Raw genomic sequence first — 24,512 nt, forward strand, 5'->3', positions numbered from 1 at the left:
CAAACCAGTGAGATTTTAGGAACTGTAACACCACGTTAAGGTCCCATGGTGCCACTGGGGGCACAAAAGGAGGCTAAATGTGCAGCACTCCCTTTACAAAAGTCTGGACTTCTGGGAGAGAAGCCAATTCTTTCTGGAAGAATATAGAAAGGGCCGAAATCTGTACGTTAATGGAGCCTAACTTTAGGCCCATATCCACTCCAGTCTGTAGAAAGTGGAGAAAACCGGCCCAAGTGGAAGTCTTCCGTAGGAGCATTCTTGGCTTCACATGAAGAAACATACTTACTCCAGATACGGTGATAATGTTTCGCCGTCACCTCCTTCCTAGCCTTTATCAGAGTAGGGATGACTTCCTCCGGAATACCCTTCCCAGCTAGGATTTGGTGTTCAACCGCCATGCCGTCAAACGTAACCGCAGTAAGTCTTGGAACATGCAGGGCCCCTGCTGTAACAGGTCCTCCCTGAGAGGAAGAGGCCATGGATCTTCTGTGAGCAGCTCCTGAAGATCTGAATACCAGGCCCCTCGAGGCCAATCTGGAACAATGAGTATTGTCTGCACTCTTTTTCGCCTTATGATTCTCAGTATCTTTGAGATGAGAGGAAGGGGAGGGAACACATAGACCAACTGAAACACCCATGGTGTCACGAGAGCGTCCACCGCTACTGCCTGAGGGTCCCTTGACCTGGCACAATACCTCCGAAGCTTCTTGTTGAGGCGTGATGCCATCATGTCTATTTGAGGAAGTCCCCAAAGACTTGTTATCTCTGCAAAAACTTCTTGATGAAGTCCCCACTCTCCTGGATGGAGATCGTGTCTGCTGAGGAAGTCTGCTTCCCAGTTGTCCACTCCCGGAATGAATACCGCCGACAGAGTGCTTACGTGATTTTCTGCCCAGCGCAGAATCCTGGTGGCTTCCGCCATTGCCACTCTGCTCCTTGTCCCGCCTTGGCGGTTTACATGAGCCACGGCTGTGACGTTGTCTGAATGAATCAGAACCGGTAGGTCGCGAAGAATATTCTCCGCTTGTCGTAGGCCGTTGTATATGGCCCTTAATTCCAGTATGTTGATGTGTAGACAAGCCTCCTGGCTTGACCACAGTCCCTAAAAATTCCTTCCTTGTGTGACTGCACCCATCCTCGGAGGCTCGCGTCCGTGGTCATCAGAACCCAGTCCTGGATGCCGAATCTGCGACCCTCTAGAAGGTGAGCACTCTGGAGCCACCACAGGAGAGACACCCTGGCCCTGGGGGACAGAGTTATTTTCTGATGTATTTGAAGGTGGGACCCGGACCACTTGTCCAGAAGATCCCACTGAAAAGTCCTCACATGAAACCTGCCGAAGGGGACGGCCTCGTAGGTCGCCACCATTTTTCCCAGTACTCGAGTGCACTGATGGACTGACACTCTTTTCGGTTTTAACAGGTCTCTCATCATGTTCTGAAGTTCTTGGGCTTTTTCCCTCGGGAGAAAAACCCTCTTCTGTTCTGTGTCCAGAATCATACCTAAGAAAGCCAGCAGAGTCGTTGGAACCAACTGCGACTTTGGTAGATTTAGAATCCATCCATGTTGCTGTAGTACTGCCAGGGAGAGCAACACGCTTTTCTGCAACTGTTCCTTTGATCTCGCTTTTATCAGGAGATCGTCCAAGTAAGGGATAATTGTGGCTCCTTGCCTGCGTAGGAGCACCATCATTTCCGCCATTACCTTGGTGAACACCCTCGGGGCCGTGGAAAGCCCAAACGGCAACGTCTGAAACTGGTAATGACAGTCCTGTACAGCGAATCTCAGGTATGCCTGATGAGGAGGATATATGGGGACGTGAAGGTATGCATCCTTTATGTCCAATGACACCATAAAATCCCCCCCTTCCAGGCTGGAGATGACTGCCCTGAGCGATTCCATCTTGAACTTGAACCTTTTTAAAAACAGGTTCAGGGATTTTAGATTTAGAATGGGTCTGACCGAGCCATCCGGTTTCAGGACCACAAATAGGGTTGAATAGTACCCCTTCCCCTGTTGCGTTAGGGGAACCTTGATAATCACTTGCTGTTGACATAGCTTTTGAATTGCAGCTAAAATTATCTCCCTCTCTGGGGGAGAAGCTGGTAAAGCAGATTTGAAGAATCGACGAGGAGGCACGTCTTCGAATTCCAGCTTGTAGCCCTGGGATACAATTTCCATCGCCCAAGGATCCACGTCCGACTGAACTCAGATGTGGCTGAAGAGTCGAAGACGTGCCCCCACCGGAGCGGCCTCCCTCAGGAGAGCCCCAGCGCCATGCGGTGGATTTAGTAGAAGCCGGGGAGGACTTCTATTCCTGGGAACTGGCGGTAGCAGGCATTCTCTTCCCTCTACCCTTACCTCTGGCGAGGAAGGAAGAGCCCCGACCTCTTCTGGACTTATGCGACCGAAAGGACTGCATCTGATATTGAGGAGTTTTCTTTTGCTGTGGGGGAACATAAGGTAAAAAGGTAGATTTACCCGCGGTAGCTGTGGAAACCAGGTCCGAGAGACCTTCCCCAAATAAAACCTCACCCTTGTAAGGTAAAACTTCCATATGCATCTTTGAGTCGGCATCATCCGTCTATTGGCGGGTCCACAGTGCTCGCCTAGCCGAGACCGCCATCGCGTTGGCCCTTGAACCTAGTAGTCCGACATCTCTCTGAGCGTCTCTCATATATAAGACTGCGTCCTTGATGTGACCTAAGGTCAACAAAATGGTATCCCTATCTAGGGTATCAAGATCAGCTGACAAGGTATCTGTCCAAGCTGCTACCGCGCTACAGACCCAAGCAGATGCTATAGCCGGTCTGAGTAAAGCACCAGTATGTGTATAAATTGATTTTAAAGTCGTTTCCTGTCTGCGATCAGCAGGATCTTTGAGAGCTGCCGTGTCTGGGGACGGTAGCGCCACCTTTTTGGATAAGCGCGTCAAAGATTTGTCCACCCTGGGCGAGGATTCCCACCCTACCCTGTCCTGTGCTGGGAAAGTATACGCCATAAGAACTCTTTTGGGAATCTGCAGTTTTTTGTCTGGAGTTTCCCAAGCTTTTTTAAATAACGCATTCAGCTCATGCGATGGGGAAAATGTTACCTCAGGTTTCTTTTCCTTAAACATGTGTACCCTCGTGTCAGGGACAGAGGGGTCATCTGTGATATGCAAAACATCTTTTATTGCAATAATCATATAATGAATACTTTTGGCCACCCTTGAGTGTAGCCTTGCATCATCGTAGTCGACACTGGAGTCAGAATCCGTGTCGGTATCAGTGTCGGCTATTTGGGATAGGGGACGATTTTGAGACCCAGAAGGGCCCTGTGACACAGTCAAAGCCATTGATTGACTCCCAGTATTATCCCTGGACTCTACTTTGTCCAATCTCTTATGTAACAAGGTCACATTTGCATTTAAAACATTCCACATGTCCAACCAATCAGGTGTCGGCATTGCCGACGGAGACACCACAATCTGCTCCACCTCCTCCCTTGAAGAAACTTCCGCCTCAGACATGCCGACACAGGTGTACAGACACCCCCCACACACAGGGATTGTGTGTGATTATATATATATATATATATATATATATATATATATATATATATATATATATATATATATATATATATATATATACACACATACATATACACATACATATATATATATATATATACATACATACATATACATATAAATATACATATACATTATATATATATATATATATATATATATATATATATATATATATATATATAGAGAGAGTTCCTCCGATAAGGCCCTTTGGAGAGACAGAAAGAGAGCATGCCGGCACACACCCAGCGCCAATAACCCTGGAAACAAAATTCCCAGATAAACAGCGCTTTTATATAATCATATAGATAAATCTATACACTCACTGCGCCTTACAAGTGCCCCCCGCCCCCCCCCCTCCTCCTCTTTTTTTGCCCTCTGTCACAGTGTTCAGAAGGGGAGAGTCCGGGGAGCCAGCTTCTGCAGTCTGCTGTGGAGAAAATGGCGCTGGTTAGTGCTGTGAGATCAAGCTCCGCCCCCTCAGCGGCGGGTTTCGGTCCCGCTCAAATTTCTTTATACTGGCGGGGGATTCTAAAATCTATTGCCACCGCAGCCTATATATCCATATGAACCAGTCCTAGAGGTTTATTGCTGACCAGGGCGCCCCCCCTGCGCCCTGCACCCATCCGTGCCTGCAGTGTGTGTAGTGTGTGGGACCAATGGCGCGCAGCGTTACCGCTGCGCATTACCTCATAGAAGATCTGAAGTCTTCAGCTGCCTTTGAAGTCTTCAATCTTCGTATACTCACCCGGCTTCTATCTTCCGGCTCTGCGAGGAGGACGGCGGCGCGGCTCCGGGATGAACGGCGAGGCGAGACCTGCGTTCCAACTCCCTCTGGAGCTAATGGTGTCCAGCAGCCTAAGAAGCAGAGCCTATCATTTAAGTAGGTCTGCTTCTCTCTCCTCAGTCCCACGATGCAGGGAGCCTGTTGCCAGCAGTGCTCCCTGAAAATAAAAAACCTAACAAAATTCTTTTTCAGAGAAACTCAGGAGAGCTCCCCTGTAATGCACCCAGTCTCCTCTGGGCACAGGATCTCACTGAGGTCTGGAGGAGGGGCATAGAGGGAGGAGCCAGTGCACACCCATTCTAAAGTTCTTTATAGTGCCCATGTCTCCTGCGGTCTATACCCCATGGTCCTTACGGAGTCCCCAGCATCCTCTAGGACGTAAGCGAAAAAGGATTGCTTGACAGGGGAAAGAGCAGAGCTGTAGGAGGAGGAGAGAATAAACATGAGCATTTTTGTAAGAAATGTGTTAGTTTGGTGTGCCAGGGTTGGGGTTTGGAGCGGCGAAGGGGGACAGAGGAGAGGGCGGGCCACAGAGTTGAGAGCAGCAGCTAGGGAAGAGTTATAGAAGGAGGCTGCCTGGTTGGGACAGGTCATAGTGGAAAGAGGAGAGAGGAAAAAGTCTCGAGGGAGGACATGAAAGTGGGGACGAGAGACCCGAGATTGCGTCAGGTGGTGGTGGGTCTGGGCACGTAGAGGAGGAAGGAGGATGAGAGGGTAAAGAAAGTAGATGGTGGTCAGAGAGGGAAGGAAGAGTTTGAGAAATCAGAGAGATCACATCGGTGGGTGAAGACAAGGTCGTGGGAGTGGCCGAGATTATGAGTAGGGGTGGAGGTCCAGTGAGAAAGTCCAAAGGAGGTGGAAAGGGCGAGAAGATTAGTGGAAGCAGCATTAATGATGTCAATAGGGATGTTAAAGTGACAGAGGATGACAGAGGGGAGGTCGGAGGAGAGAAAGTGGGGAAGCAAGGCAGCAAAGTTGTGAAAGGAAAGGGGAACAGTGGCCAGGGGGGCGGTAGATCACTGTCATAAGGAGGTGAATGGGGTAAGAGAGGCGGATAGTGTGGACCTCAAAAGGAGGAGATGGTGAGGGAGGGCTAAGGTGGGATGACACGAAAGGTGCAGTTTGGGGAGAGAAGGATGCCCACGCCTCCACCCTGGTGGTAATCAGGTCTGACCGTGTGGGTGAAGGAGAGGCCTCCGTAGGAGAGCGCAGCAGGGGAGGTGGTGTCAGAGGAGGAAAGCCAGATTTCAGTGATGGCGAGAAGGTTAAAAAAAAAAAAAAAGAAAAAAAAGTGGGAGATGAAGAGGTTGTGGATAGTTGGCAGCTTGATCTAGCATTCCAGAGTTCACAGGAGAAAGGAAGGGAGGGTACAGGGGAGATGGTGATAAGGTTGGCTGGGTTCCGAGAGTATGTGGATGATATGCAATTTGTGGGGGGTGAGACCTGGCAGTGAGGATTGGTATGGTACAGGATCGAGGAGCCATAATTCCAGTACAGTAGTGTTGCTCTGAGGAATAGAATGGTGTGGGTGTAATACTGAATTAACAAGGAGAAGGTGGGGTGTAATGAAGGCAAAGACAGTGCAAAGAGGATTTTAAGAAATAAATGGAAGGAACAGAAAGGCTGAGATGGATACACAGCGGTTGTTGATTGTATAAATGAGGAGTGTGAGCAATGTGTGAGAGCAGTAGGGCTGTTACTTAATCATGTGAACAAGCTCCTCCCAGCGAAACGCGTGTCACTTCCGGACCGGCACCCGACTTCCGGGACCTCCGTAACGGAGCTCCGACGGGCGGACTCCCCTCCAGCTCACACACAGCAAGTACAGCTTCGCCTGCTGCAGCTGGCATTAGCCCTTTTGGTTTGGTCCCAGTCCCCTTGTGTCCAGTGCCGGTACAGGGGAGAAATTTCCTCCACTCTGTGCATGCTGCACAGACGGGACTGTTTCCATAGCAACCAGTTTGTTGCCTGACATTTTTTTTTTCGGTGATTCGGTGATTGTACACACACACTGGGTATTCACCCAGTGCAGGGAAACTGCTTATTAGCCTATTACTTGTGCATTTAAGCCATTACTTCCAGAGTCAGAGCTATTAGCTCAGTCAGGTAATTTTTAGATTACACACATCCCTGCAGCAGGAGAGCTTTGCTTTTGCAATACTATTACCAGTATTTATTTATATACACTCTGTCTTCACAAATTGTGACAATTGTTTAAATACTTTTGTATCTCTCTTCAATAGACGGACAGCTACTGTGCTGGAGTGTATGTGGTTTTTCATGGTGCTATTTGAGTCAGCCAATGGTATTTTTGCAATCTATTCAGTAATTTATCTGCATGATGAGTATTTAAACACAATTGTATTTTTTCCATAACAGATAGATAGCTGCCAATGCAGTTCATGTGCAGAATGTTTATGTGAATTTTCATGTTACTACTATATGAGTCATCATTGTCGCAATATATTCAGCAATTTCTTCTGTGACAATTATTGTAACACAATTGTTTTTCCTGCAAGCAGACAGATAGCAGCTTGGGCAGCTTATGTGCTGGATCCTATGTCAAATGTTATGTTTCAGCATATATCATTTTGGCATTATTTCTAGAACGCATTTGCAATTCTGATATTTCCGTACTATCCACTCAGGCTGTATTATTGCGTTGATATATTCAATGTTTATAATTATTTTCTGATATATTTAATGTATTTTTGGAAATTAACGTAAAGGTGAATCTTTACGGCACCTTCAATTTCAAAGATATATTCCATCAATTAGGACATATCACTTTGTTTATTGCCATACCACATTTTCTTTGTGGGAAATTTGGCATGTGTTCTTACCTTAATTCCTTTGTGGGGGAATTCCCATAAAAGAAACAAATCATTCCGCACCATTTTTCTCATTAATATTGTGGTGTTTTTTGTTCAAGCTGCTTCTTGGGCAAATATTTGGCTTTTGACAACGCCATCCATTGGACCAATCTGTCCCAAATAGCTCAAGCAATAGCCATCCCCCCAGCAGATAGGCACTCACCTGACTTTCTACAGTCATACCATGCTGGACATGCCCGATCTCGTCTGATCTTGGAAGCCAAGCAGCATTGGGCAAGGTCAGTACCAGAAAGGGTGACCCTCTGGTAATACCGGGTACTGTAGCACCAAGGAATATATCTTCTGCTGATCAGCAAATTTAATTCTAGTCGAGCCTTGTATTCTATTACCGCAGTTGACCCACTTCCAGGAGTCCGGATTTTACACAAGCCGGTTTTCCATTATCTCTCATATGAATATACAAATGTATATAACATCATAGTCTCAGAGATAATAGGAATATTTATATTTTCGCTTTTGATAAACGTCAAACATCAATACTCACTTACAAATCAGGGGGTTTACAAATAAACTTTCTGTCACCCTCTTTATACAAGTGAGTTACAAATTGTATCGTCAACATTATTTTTGTTTAATACTTGTTTTAACTATATTGCTGATGTACAGCAATAATTTTAGTATCCTTTCGTCTGTGATTAAAAGTTAAGTTTTATCTTTTCCTACCCACACATTACCATATCTTATCCTATCTTTCCAATATACAGAATCAAGTGTGCCCCTGAGAGACATTATCAATAGTCCCCCTTTTTTGCCTCTTGCGCAAACCTCTCTACAGTTTGTTTTGGAACTGATGTCTAGGAGAACCACCAACCTTGTTCTACTTTAAAAGCCTCATTAGGCGAAGTCAGTAGCTTCATGTTGGTTTGAATATATCCTGTCACATATGATTTATACCAATTGAATTTAAACTATCGTACAATCTGGACCAGTGCAGATTCCTAAAAACTCCCACCCAATACTGTTACTTAATCAGACAGGTAGTTCAGTGTCCAGGCGTTGGTGGTAGTGGATTTGGTAACTCACTGTAGTATGTTGATTGCAGGCCATTTGTAGAGGTGGGGGAAAATAGGCTGCTGTCCTTCTGTTTCCTTATATCTCCAAATTTCATATCCGCATACTTTGCACTAACATACTTAACAGCTACGATGCTTTGCAGCCAGATATGTACTGATTAAATATACATGCAAACAGGGATACACGCTTGATTGCTAGCAGCACCCACCCTCTGAAACCCCACCCACAACAAAAGGATTGCAGTAGGTGTGAACATCAACAAACCAGTACATCCCCCACCAGTACACTGTGATTTCCTACTTTAGTAGTGGCTAGGAATAACTAATTATAAGTAAAGTTACAGGTTATCTAGCACAGTTCAAATAAGCATGAAAAGTTGCAGGAATGAGATTATTGCAGAAGATAAAGTTGCAGGTTACCTAGCACAGTTCAAATAAAATGTGGAAATTAGCAGTGTTTGCATCCACTTCAACAAACTTCCATGTGTGTTCAATGTTAACACATGCAGGAAATAGATACGCAATAAATATTATAGATTTTCAGTAATCACACAATATACTACGATCCTTTAGCAGCATAAATATACTAAAATGTTAGCAGTTAATTGAAAATGAGTTTTATGGTAAGAACTTACCTTTGTTAAAACTTTCTGTGAGGTACACTGGGCTCCACAAGGAAAGACATAGGGGGTGTAGAGTAGGATCTTGATCCGAGGCACCAACAGGCTGAAAAGCTTTGACAGAATGCATAGCGCCGCCTCCTCTATAACCCCGCCTCCCTGCACAGGAGCTCAGTTTTTAGTTAATCAGCCCAATGCAGTAGCAGGAAGAGAGACGACAACGGTTAGTAGCCACATACACCACACTCTCACGACGGGAGAAGTGTCAGCGGCTAATGCCATACCAACCCAAAGAAGCCAAGTGCGTCATGGTGGGCGCCTTGTGGAGCCCAGTGTACCTCGCAGAAAGAGTTTTAACAAAGGTAAGTTCTTACCATAAAACTCATTTTCTGCTGCGGGGTTTGGGCGGCACAAGGAAAAACATAGGGGATGTCCTAAAGCAGTTCCTTATGGGAGGGGACGCACTGTAGCGGGCACAAGAACCCGGCGTCCAAAGGAAGCATCCTGGGAAGCGGCAGTATCGAAGGCATGGAACCTTATGAACGTGTTCAGAGGACCACGTAGCCGCCTTGCACAATTGTTCAAGGGTCGCACCACGGCAGGCAGCCCAAGAAGGTCCCACAGACCGAGTAGAATAGGCCGTAATGTGAGCAGGAGCTGAGAGACCAGCCCTCACATAAGCATGTGCAATCACCATTCTAATCCATCTGGCCAAAGTTTGCTTGTGAGCAGGCCAGCCCCGTTTGTGAAATCCAAACAGCACAAAGAGAGAATCAGATTTCCTAATAGAAGCAGTTCTCCTCACATAGATACGGAGAGCCCGTACCACATCCAAAGACCGCTCTTTGGGAGACCGATCAGGAGAAACAAGTGCCAGAACCACAATCTCCTGGTTAAGGTGGAACGAAGAAACCACCTTAGGTAAATATCCGGGACGAGTCCTAAGAACCGCCCGGTCACGGTGAAATATCAGATATGGGGAACTACAGGACAAGGCACCCAAATCAGACACTCTTCTAGCTGAAGCAATAGCCAGCAGAAACACCACCTTAAGGGAAAGCCACTTAAGATCAGCTGAACCAAGATGTTCAAACGGAGACTCTTGTAGCGCCTCCAAAACCACTGACAAGTTCCAAGGAGCCACAGGCGGGACATAGGGAGGTTGGATACGCAACACACCCTGAGTAAAGGTATGCACATCGGGTAAGGTTGCAATTTTTCTCTGAAACCACACCGACAAGGCAGATATTTGAATCTTGAGGGAGGCCAGACGCAGGCCTAAGTCCAGCCCCTGCTGAAGAAAAGCCAACAACTTGGCTATACTAAACTTGGAAGAGTCATAATCGTTAGATGCGCACCAAAGTAAGAATGCCAGACCCTATAGTAAATCCGAGCCGAAGCCGGTTTCCGGGCCCGCAACATAGTTTGAATGACCGCCTCAGAAAACCCTTTAGCCCTTAAGACGGAAGCTTCAAGAGCCACGCCGTCAAAGACAGCCGGGCTAGGTCCTGGTAGACACAGGGGCCCTGAACGAGGAGGATTGGGCGTTGTGGAAGTAGAATTGGACGATCTGACGATAGGCCTTGCAGGTCTGAGAACCAGTGCCGTCTGGGCCACGCTGGAGCTATGAGAAGCAGATTTCCATTTTCTTGCTTGAACTTCCGAAGTACCCTGGGCAGGAGTGACACCGGAGGGAACACGTACGGCAGCCGAAACCTCCACGGCACCGCCAGAACATCCACGAATGTTGCTTGAGGATCCCTTGTCCTTGCTCCGAAGACCGGAACCTTGTGATTGTGTCGAGACGCCATCAGATCTACGTCTGGAAGGCCCCACTTTTCCACTAGGAGTTGAAACACTTCTAGATGGAGGCCCCACTCGCCGGCATGTACGTCCTGACGACTGAGAAAGTCTGCTTCCCAATTCAGGACTCCCGGAATGAATATTGCCGATATGGCCGGTAGATGGCGTTCCACCCATTGTAGAATCCGTGAGACTTCCTTCATTGCCAAGCGGCTTCGAGTACCGCCTTGATGATTTATGTAAGCCACTGTGGTGGCGCTGTCCGACTGTACTTGAACAGGACGGTTCTGAATTAAATGCTGGGCCAGGTTCAACGCATTGAAGACTGCCCGCAATTCCAGAATTTTGATCGAGAGGAGAGATTCCTCCTTGGTCCACCGACCCTGAAGGGAGTGTCGCTCCAGCACCGCGCCCCAACCTCTTAGACTGGCATCTGTCATCAACAGGACCCAGTTGGATATCCAGAATGGACGGCCCCTGCACAATTGTCGGTCCTGGAGCCACCAGAGCAGCGACAGACGGACCTCCGGAGTCAATGAGATCATGCGAGACCTGATCCGGTGAGGCAGGCCGTCCCACTTGGCTAGAATCAGCTTCTGGAAGGGGCGAGAATGGAATTGAGCATACTCCACCATGTAGAATGCTGCTACCATGAGGCCCAGCACCTGCATCGCCGAATGTATGGACACTTGCGGACGAGAAAGGAAGCAACGAATCCTGTCCTGAAGCTTCAGGACTTTCTCCTGAGACAAGAACAACCTCTGGTTGTGAGTGTCCAATAGCGCTCCCAGGTGCACCATGCTCTAAGCAGGGACCAGGGAGGATTTCTTCCAGTTGATGAGCCACCCGTGGGCTTGTAGAAACTGGACAGTCATATCCAGATGACGTAGGAGAAGTTCTGGGGAATTTGCCAGGATTAACAAGTCGTCCAGATACGGCAGTATCTTGACCCCTTGACGGCGGAGTACCATAGTCATAACTTTGGTGAAGACTCGCAGAGCCGTAGTTAAACCAAAAGGTAACGCCCAAAACTGGTAATGGAGGTTGCCAATCGCAAACCTCAGGTATTGCTGATGTGACGCTGCTATAGGAATATGCAGGTAAGCATCCTGTATATCCAGGGAGACCATGAAGTCCCCAGGTTCCAAGGCCAGAACTATAGAGCGAAGGGTTTCCATACGGAACTTGGAAACCTTCACAAACCTGTTCAATGCCTTGAGGTTGAGAATGGGCCGGGAGGACTCATTCGGTTTCGGGACTAGAAACAGCAGAGAATAATACCCCCGGCCCCTCTGCGTAAGAGGCACCTGTACTACGACTCCTGTATCCAGGAGGGTCTGTAACACCGAATGTAGAGTGTTTGCCTTTGTTTGGTCCAATGGGACGTCTGTCCCGCAAAATCGACGAGGGGGTCTGTTTTTGAAGGCTATGGCGTAACCTCGAGTGACGACTTCCTGTACCCAGGCATCTGAAGTGGTCTTCAACCATTCCTGGGTATACCCTAGAAGCCGGCCCCCCACCCTGGGATCCCCCTGGGGGAGGCCCGCCCCGTCATGCGGTAGGCTTATCAGTCTTGGAAGCTGGCTGACGGGCCGCCCAGGCTCTTTTGGGTATTGGCTTACCAGGTTTGGAAGTGCGGGCCTGCTTGTTTTACGCCTGACCTTTTGCTTTACCTGAAGGACGAAAGGGGCGAAAGGAAGTACCTTTAGCCTTCGACACAGAAGGAGCGGTACTTGGCAGACAGGCAGTTTTGGCAGTAGCCAAGTCAGCCACAATCTTATTTAAAGCCTCCCCAAACAGAATATCTCCCTTGAAAGGGAGTACCTCCAGGGTTTTTCTAGAGTCCAGATCCACAGACCAGGATCTCAGCCACAAAATCCGGCGAGCCAGGACTGATGTAGTAGAGGCCTTGGCTGCTAGGATACCGGCATCAGAAGCCGCCTCTTTAATATAGCGAGAAGCTCTGACAATATATGACTAGCATTGTCTAGCATGGTCAGAAGAGATTTCAGCTTCTAACTCCAAGGCCCATGCTTCAATAGCCTCTGCAGCCCATGCTGCTGCAATATTGGGCCTTTGTGCAGTATCCGTGAGGGTATAAATCGCTTTCAGACAACCCTCCACACGTTTATCCGTAGGCTCTTTTAGAGACGTGACGGTAGTGATAGGTAGAGCTGAGGAAACCACCATTCTAGCCACATGCGAGTCTACTGGAGGAGGCGTTACCCAATTTTTAGACAGCTCTGGTGCGAGGGGATAGCGAGCCAGCATCTTCTTTTGAGGCGCAAACTTCGTACCCGGGTTTCCCCAGGGTTCCCGACTTATATCCACTAGGTGGTCAGAGTGAGGTAAAACTTGTTAAACCACCTTCTGACGCTTGAACCTATCGGATTTCTTAGGAGGGATGGATGGCTCGGGATCATCCGTAATCTGTAAAATTATTTTAATAGCCTCCAAAAGATCAAGAACATCCACATGTGAACTACCCTCCCCATCAGCAGTATCCGAGTCAGAATCTGTGGGGTCAGTGTAAGTGCCATCTTCATCAGACGAGGTGTCAGTGACAGCAGTGGATTGTGAGGAGATAAGAGCTCGCTTAAAGGACCCCTTGGACTTAGGCGAGCAAGGGTCAGTCTTTTTAGTAGTCAGGGACTGATTCAACTTCAATTGAGTAGATAAATCGTCCGCCCACGGCGGATTAGCTGCAGGGACCACATACGGTTGCACCGGCATAGGGGGTCCCATAGGGGGTGTTAGTTTTTTAACTAGCGTATATAGAAGCGTGGAAAAGCAGCCCACGGTGGGTCATTATGGACCTCCGTTGCCACAGTCCCACTGGGGGCAAGGAGCCCCCAGAACCAGAGCCCACAGCTGCTATATTCTCCTCATATGGATCTGTGGCTTCAGCGACACCGGCAGTGTGTTCAGCCCCAGAACCGTTACCTTCAGAAGCAGACATGATATAACTGGCAGTATCAGGTAACAGTACAATTGGCAGCAGCACAATACCTCTTACCCAAACCCCTGCGCAGTGTAGTCAGCACTAGCAGAGATATAGGAGTGATATGGTGACTAAAATCACAGAGAAAAATACGTATCAGAGTATATCTTGGGAATATCCTATATTATTATAAAACCTGACGCACCAAGCCCCCTCAGGTTATAGAATATAGGGATAGCAAGTTGAGTTAGAGACACGAATGGAAACTACTCCGCAAGCTAATGCACACACATATAGTCACAGTTGTACAATGCAGAGGTTATTACTAACAATAATACTGCACTGGACCAGCTTATATAGGGGGTCATTCAGAGTTGTTCGCTCTGTAAAAATCTTCGCACCGCAGCGATTTTCCGCTTAATGCGCATGCGCAATGTACGCACTGCGACAAGTAAATTTGCTATGCAGTTTGGAATTTTACTCACGGCATTTTCATCGTTCTGGCGATCGTAATGTGATTGACAGGAAATGGGTGTTACTGGGCGGAAACAGGCCGTTTTATGGGCGTGTGGGAAAAAACGCTACCGTTTCCGGAAAAAACGCAGGAGTGGCCGGAGAAACGGGGGAGTGTCTGGGCGAACGCTGGGTGTGTTTGTGACGTCAAACCAGGAACGACAAACACTGAAATGATCGCAGATGCCAAGTCTGGAGCTACTCAGAAACTGCTACGAGGTGTGTAATCGCAATATTGCGAATACATCGTTCGCAATTTTAAGATGCTAAGATTCACTCCCAGTAGGCGGCGGCTTAGCATGAGCAAATCTGCTAAAATCCGCTTGCGAGCGAACAACTCGGAATGACCCCCATAGCTATGTAGTCAATAGATATAACACTGCACAGTAAGAACTGGATGCATATCACAGAGTAATTGTACTAGAAAACCCTGACTAAATGCACTCTTTCTTAACTAACACTGACTAAAAAGGCAGGTAGAATACTTAAGTGTCATGTAAAGTCACAGCGCTGACAACCAGGCGGCTTTACACAGGAGGATTTGCCCAAGCAGTCCCAGGAACAGTGTAGCTGAGAGAAATGGCGCCCAGACACTGACAGGGAGTGAGGAAAAGACAGAGATGCAGCTCCAGGGCGGGAACACTTGCTGGAAATGGCGCCCTGGGGCTGGGGGAGGGGCTCCAGGTCTAAGCCTTATCCCCCTGCTGGCAAAACCACCGGGTACTGTGGGCTACTATTAAAATGGTTTTAAGATAAAACCTGACCTGCACCCATGCCCTGGTGGTCTAGTGGGATCGCCTGTACTGCCACAGTGTCCACCGCCAGCGCGTGCGGCCCGCCTCCCACTGACCGCGCCGGATCGCAATAAAGAATGGGTCCCGCAAGCGGGACCCACTCACCACCTCCCGAAGCGCGGCCACGCGATCCCGGAGAGCCCCTGTCGTGTGTGCCTGACCATGGCAGAAAACCGGAGCCTCCTGTTGTAGTTACCCGGCAACCAGGGCTCGGGAGTGTACAGCGCCGCTGGGGAGAGATGGAGCTGCAGCAGTGAGTGTCAAAAGACATATACACACTGCTGCTGCCCTTGAAGTCTTCACTTTTCTTCTAAAAAGCTCTTCTTAGGGCTGCTCAGCGCAGTCCCTCTGTTATGTGCCTGCTATCTGCGGCACCAACTACAAAACTGAGCTCCTGTGCAGGGAGGCGGGGTTATAGAGGAGGCAGCGCTATGCATTCTGGGAACAGTCAAAGCTTTTCAGCCTGTTGGTGCCTCGGATCAAGATCCTACTCTACACCCCGTATGTCTTTCCTTGTGGAGCCCAGTGTACCCCGCAGCAGAAATGTAATTTTCACGTACTGTATCCTATATTTTGTCATTAAACACTTTGCATAAAAACACTAGTTTATAGTACAATACGTTGTTTTTTTTAAGAAGTCACGGCGCTATGCCTGTAGTCACAGCATAATAAAAAAAAATAAGAATTTACTTACCGATAATTCTATTTCTCGGAGTCCGTAGTGGATGCTGGGGTTCCTGAAAGGACCATGGGGAATAGCGGCTCCGCAGGAGACAGGGCACAAAAAGTAAAGCTTTACGATCAGGTGGTGTGTACTGGCTCCTCCCCCTATGACCCTCCTCCAAGCCTCAGTTAGGTACTGTGCCCGGACGAGCGTACACAATAAGGAAGGATTTTGAATCCCGGGTAAGACTCATACCAGCCACACCAATCACACTGTACAACCTGTGATCTGAACCCAGTTAACAGTATGATAACAGCGGAGCCTCTGAAAAGATGGCTCACAACAATAATAACCCGATTTTTGTAACTATGTACAAGTATTGCAGACAATCCGCACTTGGGATGGGCGCCCAGCATCCACTACGGACTCCGAGAAATAGAATTATCGGTAAGTAAATTCTTATTTTCTCTATCGTCCTAGTGGATGCTGGGGTTCCTGAAAGGACCATGGGGATAATACCAAAGCTCCCAAACGGGCGGGAGAGTGCGGATGACTCTGCAGCACCGAATGAGAGAACTCCAGGTCCTCCTTAGCCAGGGTATCAAATTTGTAGGATTTTACAAACGTGTTTGCCCCTGACTAAATAACCGCTCGGCAAAGTTGTAAAGCCGAGACCCCTCGGGCAGCTGCCCAAGATGAGCCCACCTTCCTTGTGGAATGGGCATTTACATATTTTGGCTGTGGCAGGCCTGCCACAGAATGTGCAAGCTGAATTGTATTACACATCCAACTAGCAATAGTCTGCTTAGAAGCAAGAGCACCCAGTTTGTTGGGTGCATACAGGATAACAGCAAGTCAGTTTTCCTGACTCCAGCCGTCCTGGAACATATTTTCAGGGCCCTGACAACATCTAGCAACTTGGAGTCCTCCAAGTCCCTAGTAGGTGCAAGGCACCACAATAAGCTGGTTCAGGTGAAACACTGACACCACCTTAGGGAGAGAACTGGGGACGAGTCCGCAGCTCTGCCCTGTCCGAATGGACAAACAGATATGGGCTTTTTTGAGAAAAAACCACCAATTTGACACTCGCCTGGTCCAGGCCAGGGCCAAGAGCATGGTCACTTTTCATGTGATGCTTCAAATCCACAGATTTGACTGGTTTTAAACCAATGTGATTTGAGGAATCCCAGAACTACGTTGAGATCCCACAGTGCCACTGGAGGCACAAAAGGGGGTTGTATATGCAATACTCCCTTGACAAACTTCTGGACTTCAGGAACTGAAGCCAATTCTTTCTGGAAGAAAATCGACAGGGCCGAAATTTGAACCTTAATGGACCCCAATTTGAGGCCCATAGACACTCCTGTTTGCAGGAAATGCAGGAAACGACCGAGTTGAAATTTCTTTGTGGGGCCTTCCTGGCCTCACACCACGCAACATATTTTCGCCACATGTGGTGATAATGTTGTGCGGTCACCTCCTTTCTGGCTTTGACCAGGGTAGGAATGACCTCTTCCGGAATGCCTTTTTCCCTTAGGATCCGGCGTTCCACCGCCATGCCGACAAACGCAGCTGCGGTAAGTCTTGGAACAGACATGGTACTTGCTGAAGCAAGTCCCTTCTTAGCGGCAGAGGCCATAAGACCTCTGTAAGCATCTCTTGAAGTTCCGGGTACCAAGTCCTTCTTGGCCAATCCGGAGCCATGAGTATAGTTCTTACTCCTCTACGTCTTATAATTCTCAGCACCTTAGGTATGAGAAGCAGAGGAGGGAACACATACACCGACTGGTACACCCACGGTGTTACCAGAAAGTCCACAGCTATTGCCTGAGGGTCTCTTGACCTGGCGCAATACCTGTCCCGTTTTTTGTTCAGACGGGACGCCATCATGTCCACCTTTGGTATTTCCCAACGGTTTACAATCATGTGGAAAAAACTTCCCGATGAAGTTTCCACTCTCCCGGGTGGAGGTCGTGCCTGCTGAGGAAGTCTGCTTCCCAGTTTCCATTCCCGGGATGAAACACTGCTGACAGTGCTATCACATGATTTTCCGCCCAGCGAAAAGTCCTTGCAGTTTTTGCCATTGCCCTCCTGCTTCTTGTGTCGCCCTGTCTGTTTACGTGGGCGACTGCCGTGATGTTTTTCCCACTGGATCAATACCGGCTGACCTTGAAGCAGAGGTCTTGCTAAGCTTAGAGCATTATAAATTTACCCTTAGCTCCAGTATATTTATGTGGAGAAAAGTCTCCAGACTTGATCACACTCCCTGGAAATTTTTTTTTCTCGTGTGACTGCTCCCCAGCCTCTCGGCTGGGCTCCGTGGTCACCAGCATCCAATCCTGAATGCCGAATCTGCGGCCCTCTAGAAGATGAGCACTCTATAACCACCACAGGAGAGACACCCTTGTCCTTGGATATAGGGTTATCCGCTGATGCATCTGAAGATGCGATCCGGACCATTTGTCCAGCAGATCCCACTGAAAAGTTCTTGCGTGAAATCTGCCGAATGGAATTGCTTCGTAGGAAGCCACCATTTTTACCAGGACCCTTGTGCAATGATGCACTGTTTTTAGGAGGTTCCTGACTAGCTCGGATAACTCCCTGGCTTTCTCTTCCGGGAGAAACACCTTTTTCTGGACTGTGTCCAGAATCATCCCTAGGCACAGCAGACGTGTCGTCGGGATCAGCTGCGATTTTGGAATATTTAGAATCCACCCGTGCTGTTGTAGCAGTATCCGAGATAGTGCTACTCCGACCTCCAACTGTTCCCTGGACTATGCCCTTATCAGGAGATCGTCCAAGTAAGGGATAATTAAGACGCCTTTTCTTCGAAGAAGAATCATCATTTCGGCCATTACCTTGGTAAAGACCCGGGGTGCCGTGGACAATCCAAACGGCAGCGTCTGAAACTGATAGTGACAGTTCTGCACCACGAACCTGAGGTACCCTTAGTGAGAAGGGCAAATTTGGGACATAGAGGTAAGCATCCCTGATGTCCTGGGACACTATATAGTCCCCTTCTTCCTGGTTCGTTATCACTGCTCTGAGTGACTCCATCTTGATTTGAACCTTTGTAAGTGTTCAAAATTTTTTTTAGAATAAGTCTCACCTAGCCTTCTGGCTTCAGTACCACAATATAGTGTGGAATAATACCCCTTTTCTTGTAGTAGGAGGGGTAATTTAATTATCACCTGCTGGGAATACAGCTTGTGAATTTTTTCCCATACTGCCTCCTTGTCGGAGGGAGACCTTGGTAAAGCAGACTTCAGGAGCCTGCGAAGGGGAAACGTCTCGACATTCCAATCTGTACCCCTGGGATACTACTTGTAGGATCCAGGGGTCCTGTACAGTCTCAGCGCCATGCTGAGAACTTGTCAGAAGCGGTGGAACGCTTCTGTTCCTGGGAATGGGCTGCCTGCTGCAGTCTTCTTCCCTTTCCTCTATCCCTGGGCAGATATGATCTTATAGGGACGAAAAGACTGAGGCTGAAAAGACGGTGTCTTTTTCTGCAGAGATGTGACTTAGGGTAAAAACGGTGGATTTTCCAGCAGTTGCCGTGGCCACCAGGTCCGATGGACCGACCCCAAATAACTCCTCTTCCTTTATACGGCAATACACCTTTGTGCCGTTTGGAATCTGCATCACCTGACCACTGTCGTGTCCATAACATCTTCTGGCAGATATGGACATCGCATTTACTCTTGATGCCAGAGTGCAAATATCCCTCTGTGCATCTCGCATATATAGAAATGCATCCTTTAAATGCTCTATAGTCAATAAAATACTGTCCCTGTCAAGGGTATCAATATTTTTAGTCAGGGAATCCGACCAAGCCACCCCAGCTCTGCACATCCAGGCTGAGGCGATCGCTGGTCGCAGTATAACACCAGTATGTGTGTATATACTTTTTATGATATTTTCCAGCCTCCTGTCAGCTGGTCCTTGAGGACGGCCCTATCTATAGACGGTACCGCCACTTGTTTTGATAAGCGTGTGAGCGCCTTATCCACCCTAAGGGGTGTTTCCCAACGCGCCCTAACTTCTGGCGGGAAAGGGTATACCGCCCATAATTTTCTATCGGGGGGAACCCACGCATCATCACACACTTCATTTAATTTATCCGATTCAGGAAAAACTACGGTAGTTTTTTCACATCCCACATAATACCCTCTTTTGTGGTACTTGTAGTATCAGAAATATGTAACACCTCCTTCATTGCCTTTAACGTGTGGCCCTAATAAGGAATACGTTTTTTATTCACCGTCGACACTGGATTCAGTGTCCCTGTCTGTGTCGACCGACTAAAGTAAACGGGCGTTTTAAAACCCCTGACGGTGTTTTTGAGACGTCTGGACCGGTACTAATTGTTTGTCGGCCGTCTCATGTCGTCAACCGACCTTGCAGCGTGTTGACATTATCACGTAATTCCCTAAATAAGCCATCCATTCCGGTGTCGACTCCCTAGAGAGTGACATCACCATTACAGGCAATTGCTCCGCCTCCTCACCAACATCGTCCTCATACATGTCGACACACACGTACCGACACACAGCACACACACAGGGAATGCTCTGATAGAGGACAGGACCCACTAGCCCTTTGGAGAGACAGAGGGAGAGTTTGCCAGCACACACCAAAAACGCTATAATTATATAGGGACAACCTTATATAAGTGTTTTCCCTTATAGCATCTTTTTTATATATTTCTAACGCCAAATTAGTGCCCCCCCTCTCTGTTTTAACCCTGTTTCTGTAGTGCAGGGGAGAGCCTGGGAGCCTTCCCTCCAGCCTTTCTGTGAGGGAAAATGGCGCTGTGTGCCGAGGAGATAGGCCCCGCCCCTTTTTCGGCGGCCTCGTCTCCTGCTCTTAACGGATTCTGGCAGGGGTTAAATATCTCCATATAGCCCCCGGAGGCTATATGTGAGGTATTTTTAGCCAAAAAAGGTTTTCATTTGCCTCCCAGGGCGCCCCCCTCCCAGCGCCCTGCACCCTCAGTGACTGCCGTGTGAAGTGTGCTGAGAGGAAAATGGCGCACAGCTGCAGTGCTGTGCGCTACCTTAAGAAGACTGAGGAGTCTTCTGCCGCCGATTCTGGACCTCTTCTCGTTTCAGCATCTGCAAGGGGGCCGGCGGCGAGGCTCCGGTGACCATCCAGGCTGTACCTGTGATCGTCCCTCTGGAGCTGATGTCCAGTAGCCAAGAAGCCAATCCATCCTGCACGCAGGTGAGTTCACTTCTTCTCCCCTAAGTCCCTTGTTGCAGTGATCCTGTTGCCAGCAGGACTCACTGTAAAATAAAAAACCTAAGCTAAACTTTTCTAAGCAGCTCTTTAGGAGAGCCACCTAGATTGCACCCTTCTCGGCCGGGCACAAAAATCTAACTGAGGCTTGGAGGAGGGTCATAGGGGGAGGAGCCAGTACACACCACCTGATCGTAAAGCTTTACTTTTTGTGCCCTGTCTCCTGCGGAGCCGCTATTCCCCATGGTCCTTTCAGGAACCCCAGCATCCACTAGGACGATAGAGAAACAAGTTTTTTTTAAATTTTTTAAACCATTTGGTTTAAACCAGCTAACACTGTCCCTATGTGTAGTATTATACTGTAGGCACAGAAAAATAACCGAGAATGTAATTACCGGTTACTGAAGCCGGCTTACACACAACACTTAGCAAGGTATTATATAAAACTTTAAATGTTTAACGTACCCGCCCACACATGTCCGCTACAACCATGTAGTTCTCATCTTGGAGAAGTTGCAGACAGGTGATGCTGGAGCCATGCGAGATGGACAATGCTTTCCTCCAGTTAGTGGGTGACAGAGAAGGGACTCGCATATCAATAGCGAATATCTCTCCAGAGCGAAGGCCATTATAGAGCAGCAAGGACTGTAAATACAACCAACAAAAAAAAGTGTAAAAGGCAAAACAGAAAAGAACAGCGATGACAGTTTGAGGGTGTTACATGAACTCGTTGATGCTAAACACCAAACTTTTTATTTTCATACATTGTTCACTCTTATCCTGAGTTTCCATAGCCGTTTAGTGAAGAAAGCCCTTTCTACTGTAACTCAGGTCACACATGAAAGGAGACGAGAAATACTGGGACATCGGTTAAGCACAACTCTGCTCTTTTTTTGCCCATTTGCTCAAATGGTGGATTCATGGAAAGTAATTATTTGTAAAGGAGGTCATTGCATTAAACTATTTCTAGGTGACCTTTGAATGACTGAGCTACAGAGTTGATCTCATGCACCTAGACTCAATACGCCATGTGGTGTGAGACGTCTGGTGCGAGTAAGCCACATCAAGTGGTGTACCGTAGTAACTTTCTTTACATTTGCGTCTTATTCGCAGAACAAAGACAGCAAAACACAATCTGCACCAGAGATGCCAGGCAGAGACTAACTGCTCAGGAATTGGTTTTAAATATGTGAAAGATGCTCGGAACAAGCCAAGTCGCGGTGGGCCTGGCGCGGAGAAGGGCCGTCTGGTATGACTACAGCAATATTGTATGAGGACACATCTGTATGCAAAGTGCGGGTTTATAGAAGTGGGGATTTTGCCCATAGCAACCAGATTCTATCCAATATCTTCTAGGAGGTGCTAGAAGACAAAAAGTAAAAACGGATTTGTTGCAAAAAGCAACAGCTCCACTTATATAAACTAGCACTTTAGTAAATACACCAGTTAGGCCCAAATGTATCAAGCCTTAACAAGTGATAAAGTGGAGATGGATAAAGAGTGATAAATGACCACCCAATCAGCTTCCATTACTGCTATGTCACAGGATGTGTTTGAAAAATGTCAGGAGCTGGTTGGCTGGTACTTTATCACTCTTTATCCGTCCAAACCCGGCCACAACCCAACCTTATTCTGCAACTACAGACCCATCTCACTACTGAACCTCAACATCTCTGCAAAAATCCTGTCCTCTCAATCATCCCTCAATTCATCCACCCAGACAGGTATCAAACATCTTATAGATACAATGTTAACTTCAGTCACAACTTTCAAAGCCATAAATACCCAGGTCCTCCTCCTGACCCCACAATAACTGCATACGGTGGCGCCTCAATATGCGCACTCTGGACTCAATGGGTTTTTTAAAAAAAAAAACACAAAAAAATAAACAGCCTATAGCTTAAAATGATAAACCTTGTGCGACAGTCCCAGCAAATTGGGTTGTTATCTGCACCATAGGTAGTTTCCAGTGCACAATACGAGGCTGCCACTGCATGCCAGAATTAAGGATTTGCAGTTTGCTTTCCTGACTGCCAAAGGAAGAACATGAGCAGGTACAGAGGTTGAAGACTTGCGCATCTAGAGTGTTTGTGTGACCGGGAACGTCCACATTTGCATGTGTTACAAAGTACTTTTCCCAGAACTGGTATTTGTCAGATACTGCAGCTATACTGGGTGCATGTCAGTAGTGGTTATTCCTGGTTGACCAGAACCACTTCTAATCCATTGTGCGGCTGCACCAGTTTCATATGAACGGTCGGTGCCAGATGCCATGGTACTGAAATATATAGCCAGATAAGTTAATAACTATTGCTGACATACTTGTATCTGTACTACTTGTACTTTCTGAATTGAGGTCTAGTCTATTGTAAACAGATCATCAGTATCAGACTGCTTAAATATTAAAAAATAAGATTTTACTTACCGATAAATCTATTTCTCGTAGTCCGTAGTGGATGCTGGGGACTCCGTCAGGACCATGGGGATTAGCGGCTCCGCAGGAGACAGGGCACAAAAATAAAGCTTTAGGATCAGGTGGTGTGCACTGGCTCCTCCCCCTATGACCCTCCTCCAAGCCTCAGTTAGGATACTGTGCCCGGACGAGCGTACACAATAAGGAAGGATTTTGAATCCCGGGTAAGACTCATACCAGCCACACCAATCACACCGTACAACTTGTGATCTGAACCCAGTTAACAGTATGACAACGTAGGAGCCTCTGAACAGACGGCTCACAACAAGAACAACCCGATTTTTTGTAACAATAACTATGTACAAGTATTGCAGACAATCCGCACTTGGGATGGGCGCCCAGCATCCACTACGGACTACGAGAAATAGATTTATCGGTAAGTAAAATCTTATTTTCTCTAACGTCCTAGTGGATGCTGGGGACTCCGTCAGGACCATGGGGATTATACCAAAGCTCCCAAACGGGCGGGAGAGTGCGGATGACTCTGCAGCACCGAATGAGAGAACTCCAGGTCCTCCTTAGCCAGGGTATCAAATTTGTAGAATTTTACAAACTTGTTCTCCCCCGACCACGTAGCTGCTCGGCAGAGTTGTAATGCCGAGACCCCTCGGGCAGCCGCCCAGGATGAGCCCACCTTCCTTGTGGAATGGGCCTTGACAGATTTAGGCTGTGGCAGGCCTGCCACAGAATGTGCAAGTTGAATTGTGCTACAAATCCAACGAGCAATCGTCTGCTTAGAAGCAGGAGCACCCAGCTTGTTGGGTGCATACAGTATAAACAGCGAGTCAGATTTTCTGACTCCAGCCGTCCTTGAAATATATATTTTCAATGCCCTGACAACGTCCAGCAACTTGGAATCCTCCAAATCGCTAGTAGCCGCAGGCACCACAATAGGCTGGTTCAGGTGAAACGCTGACACCACCTTAGGCAGAAAATGAGGACGCGTCCGCAGTTCTGCCCTGTCCGAATGGAAAATCAGATATGGGCTTTTATACGATAAAGCCGCCAATTCTGACACTCTCCTGGCTGAAGCCAGGGCCAGTAGCATGGTTACTTTCCATGTAAGATATTTCAAATCCGCCGATTTGAGTGGCTCAAACCTATGGGATTTGAGAAAATCCAAAACTACATTAAGGTCCCACGGAGCCACTGGGGGCACAACCGGGGGCTGTATATGTAGTACTCCTTTTACAAAAGT

The 24,512-nt window shown here is 47.7% G+C and overlaps 1 protein-coding gene and 1 pseudogene across 3 annotated transcripts in view; one reads left to right on the forward strand and one right to left on the reverse strand.

Moving 5' to 3' along the window:
* DCAF4 (DDB1 and CUL4 associated factor 4) overlaps nucleotides 1-24,512 on the reverse strand; it is a 96,353-nt gene that overhangs the window by 13,349 nt on the left and 58,492 nt on the right. For all 3 annotated transcript variants that reach the window (XM_063947685.1, XM_063947683.1, XM_063947684.1), the window contains one exon: nucleotides 21,307-21,486. In XM_063947685.1, coding sequence (XP_063803755.1) covers nucleotides 21,307-21,486 — 180 coding nt within the window. The remainder of the gene's footprint in view (nucleotides 1-21,306; nucleotides 21,487-24,512) is intronic.
* LOC134981538 (5S ribosomal RNA) lies at nucleotides 7,404-7,522 on the forward strand (annotated as a pseudogene).

Source organism: Pseudophryne corroboree, chromosome 12 (genome assembly GCF_028390025.1).
Source record: "Pseudophryne corroboree isolate aPseCor3 chromosome 12, aPseCor3.hap2, whole genome shotgun sequence".
Lineage (NCBI taxonomy): Eukaryota > Metazoa > Chordata > Amphibia > Anura > Myobatrachidae > Pseudophryne > Pseudophryne corroboree.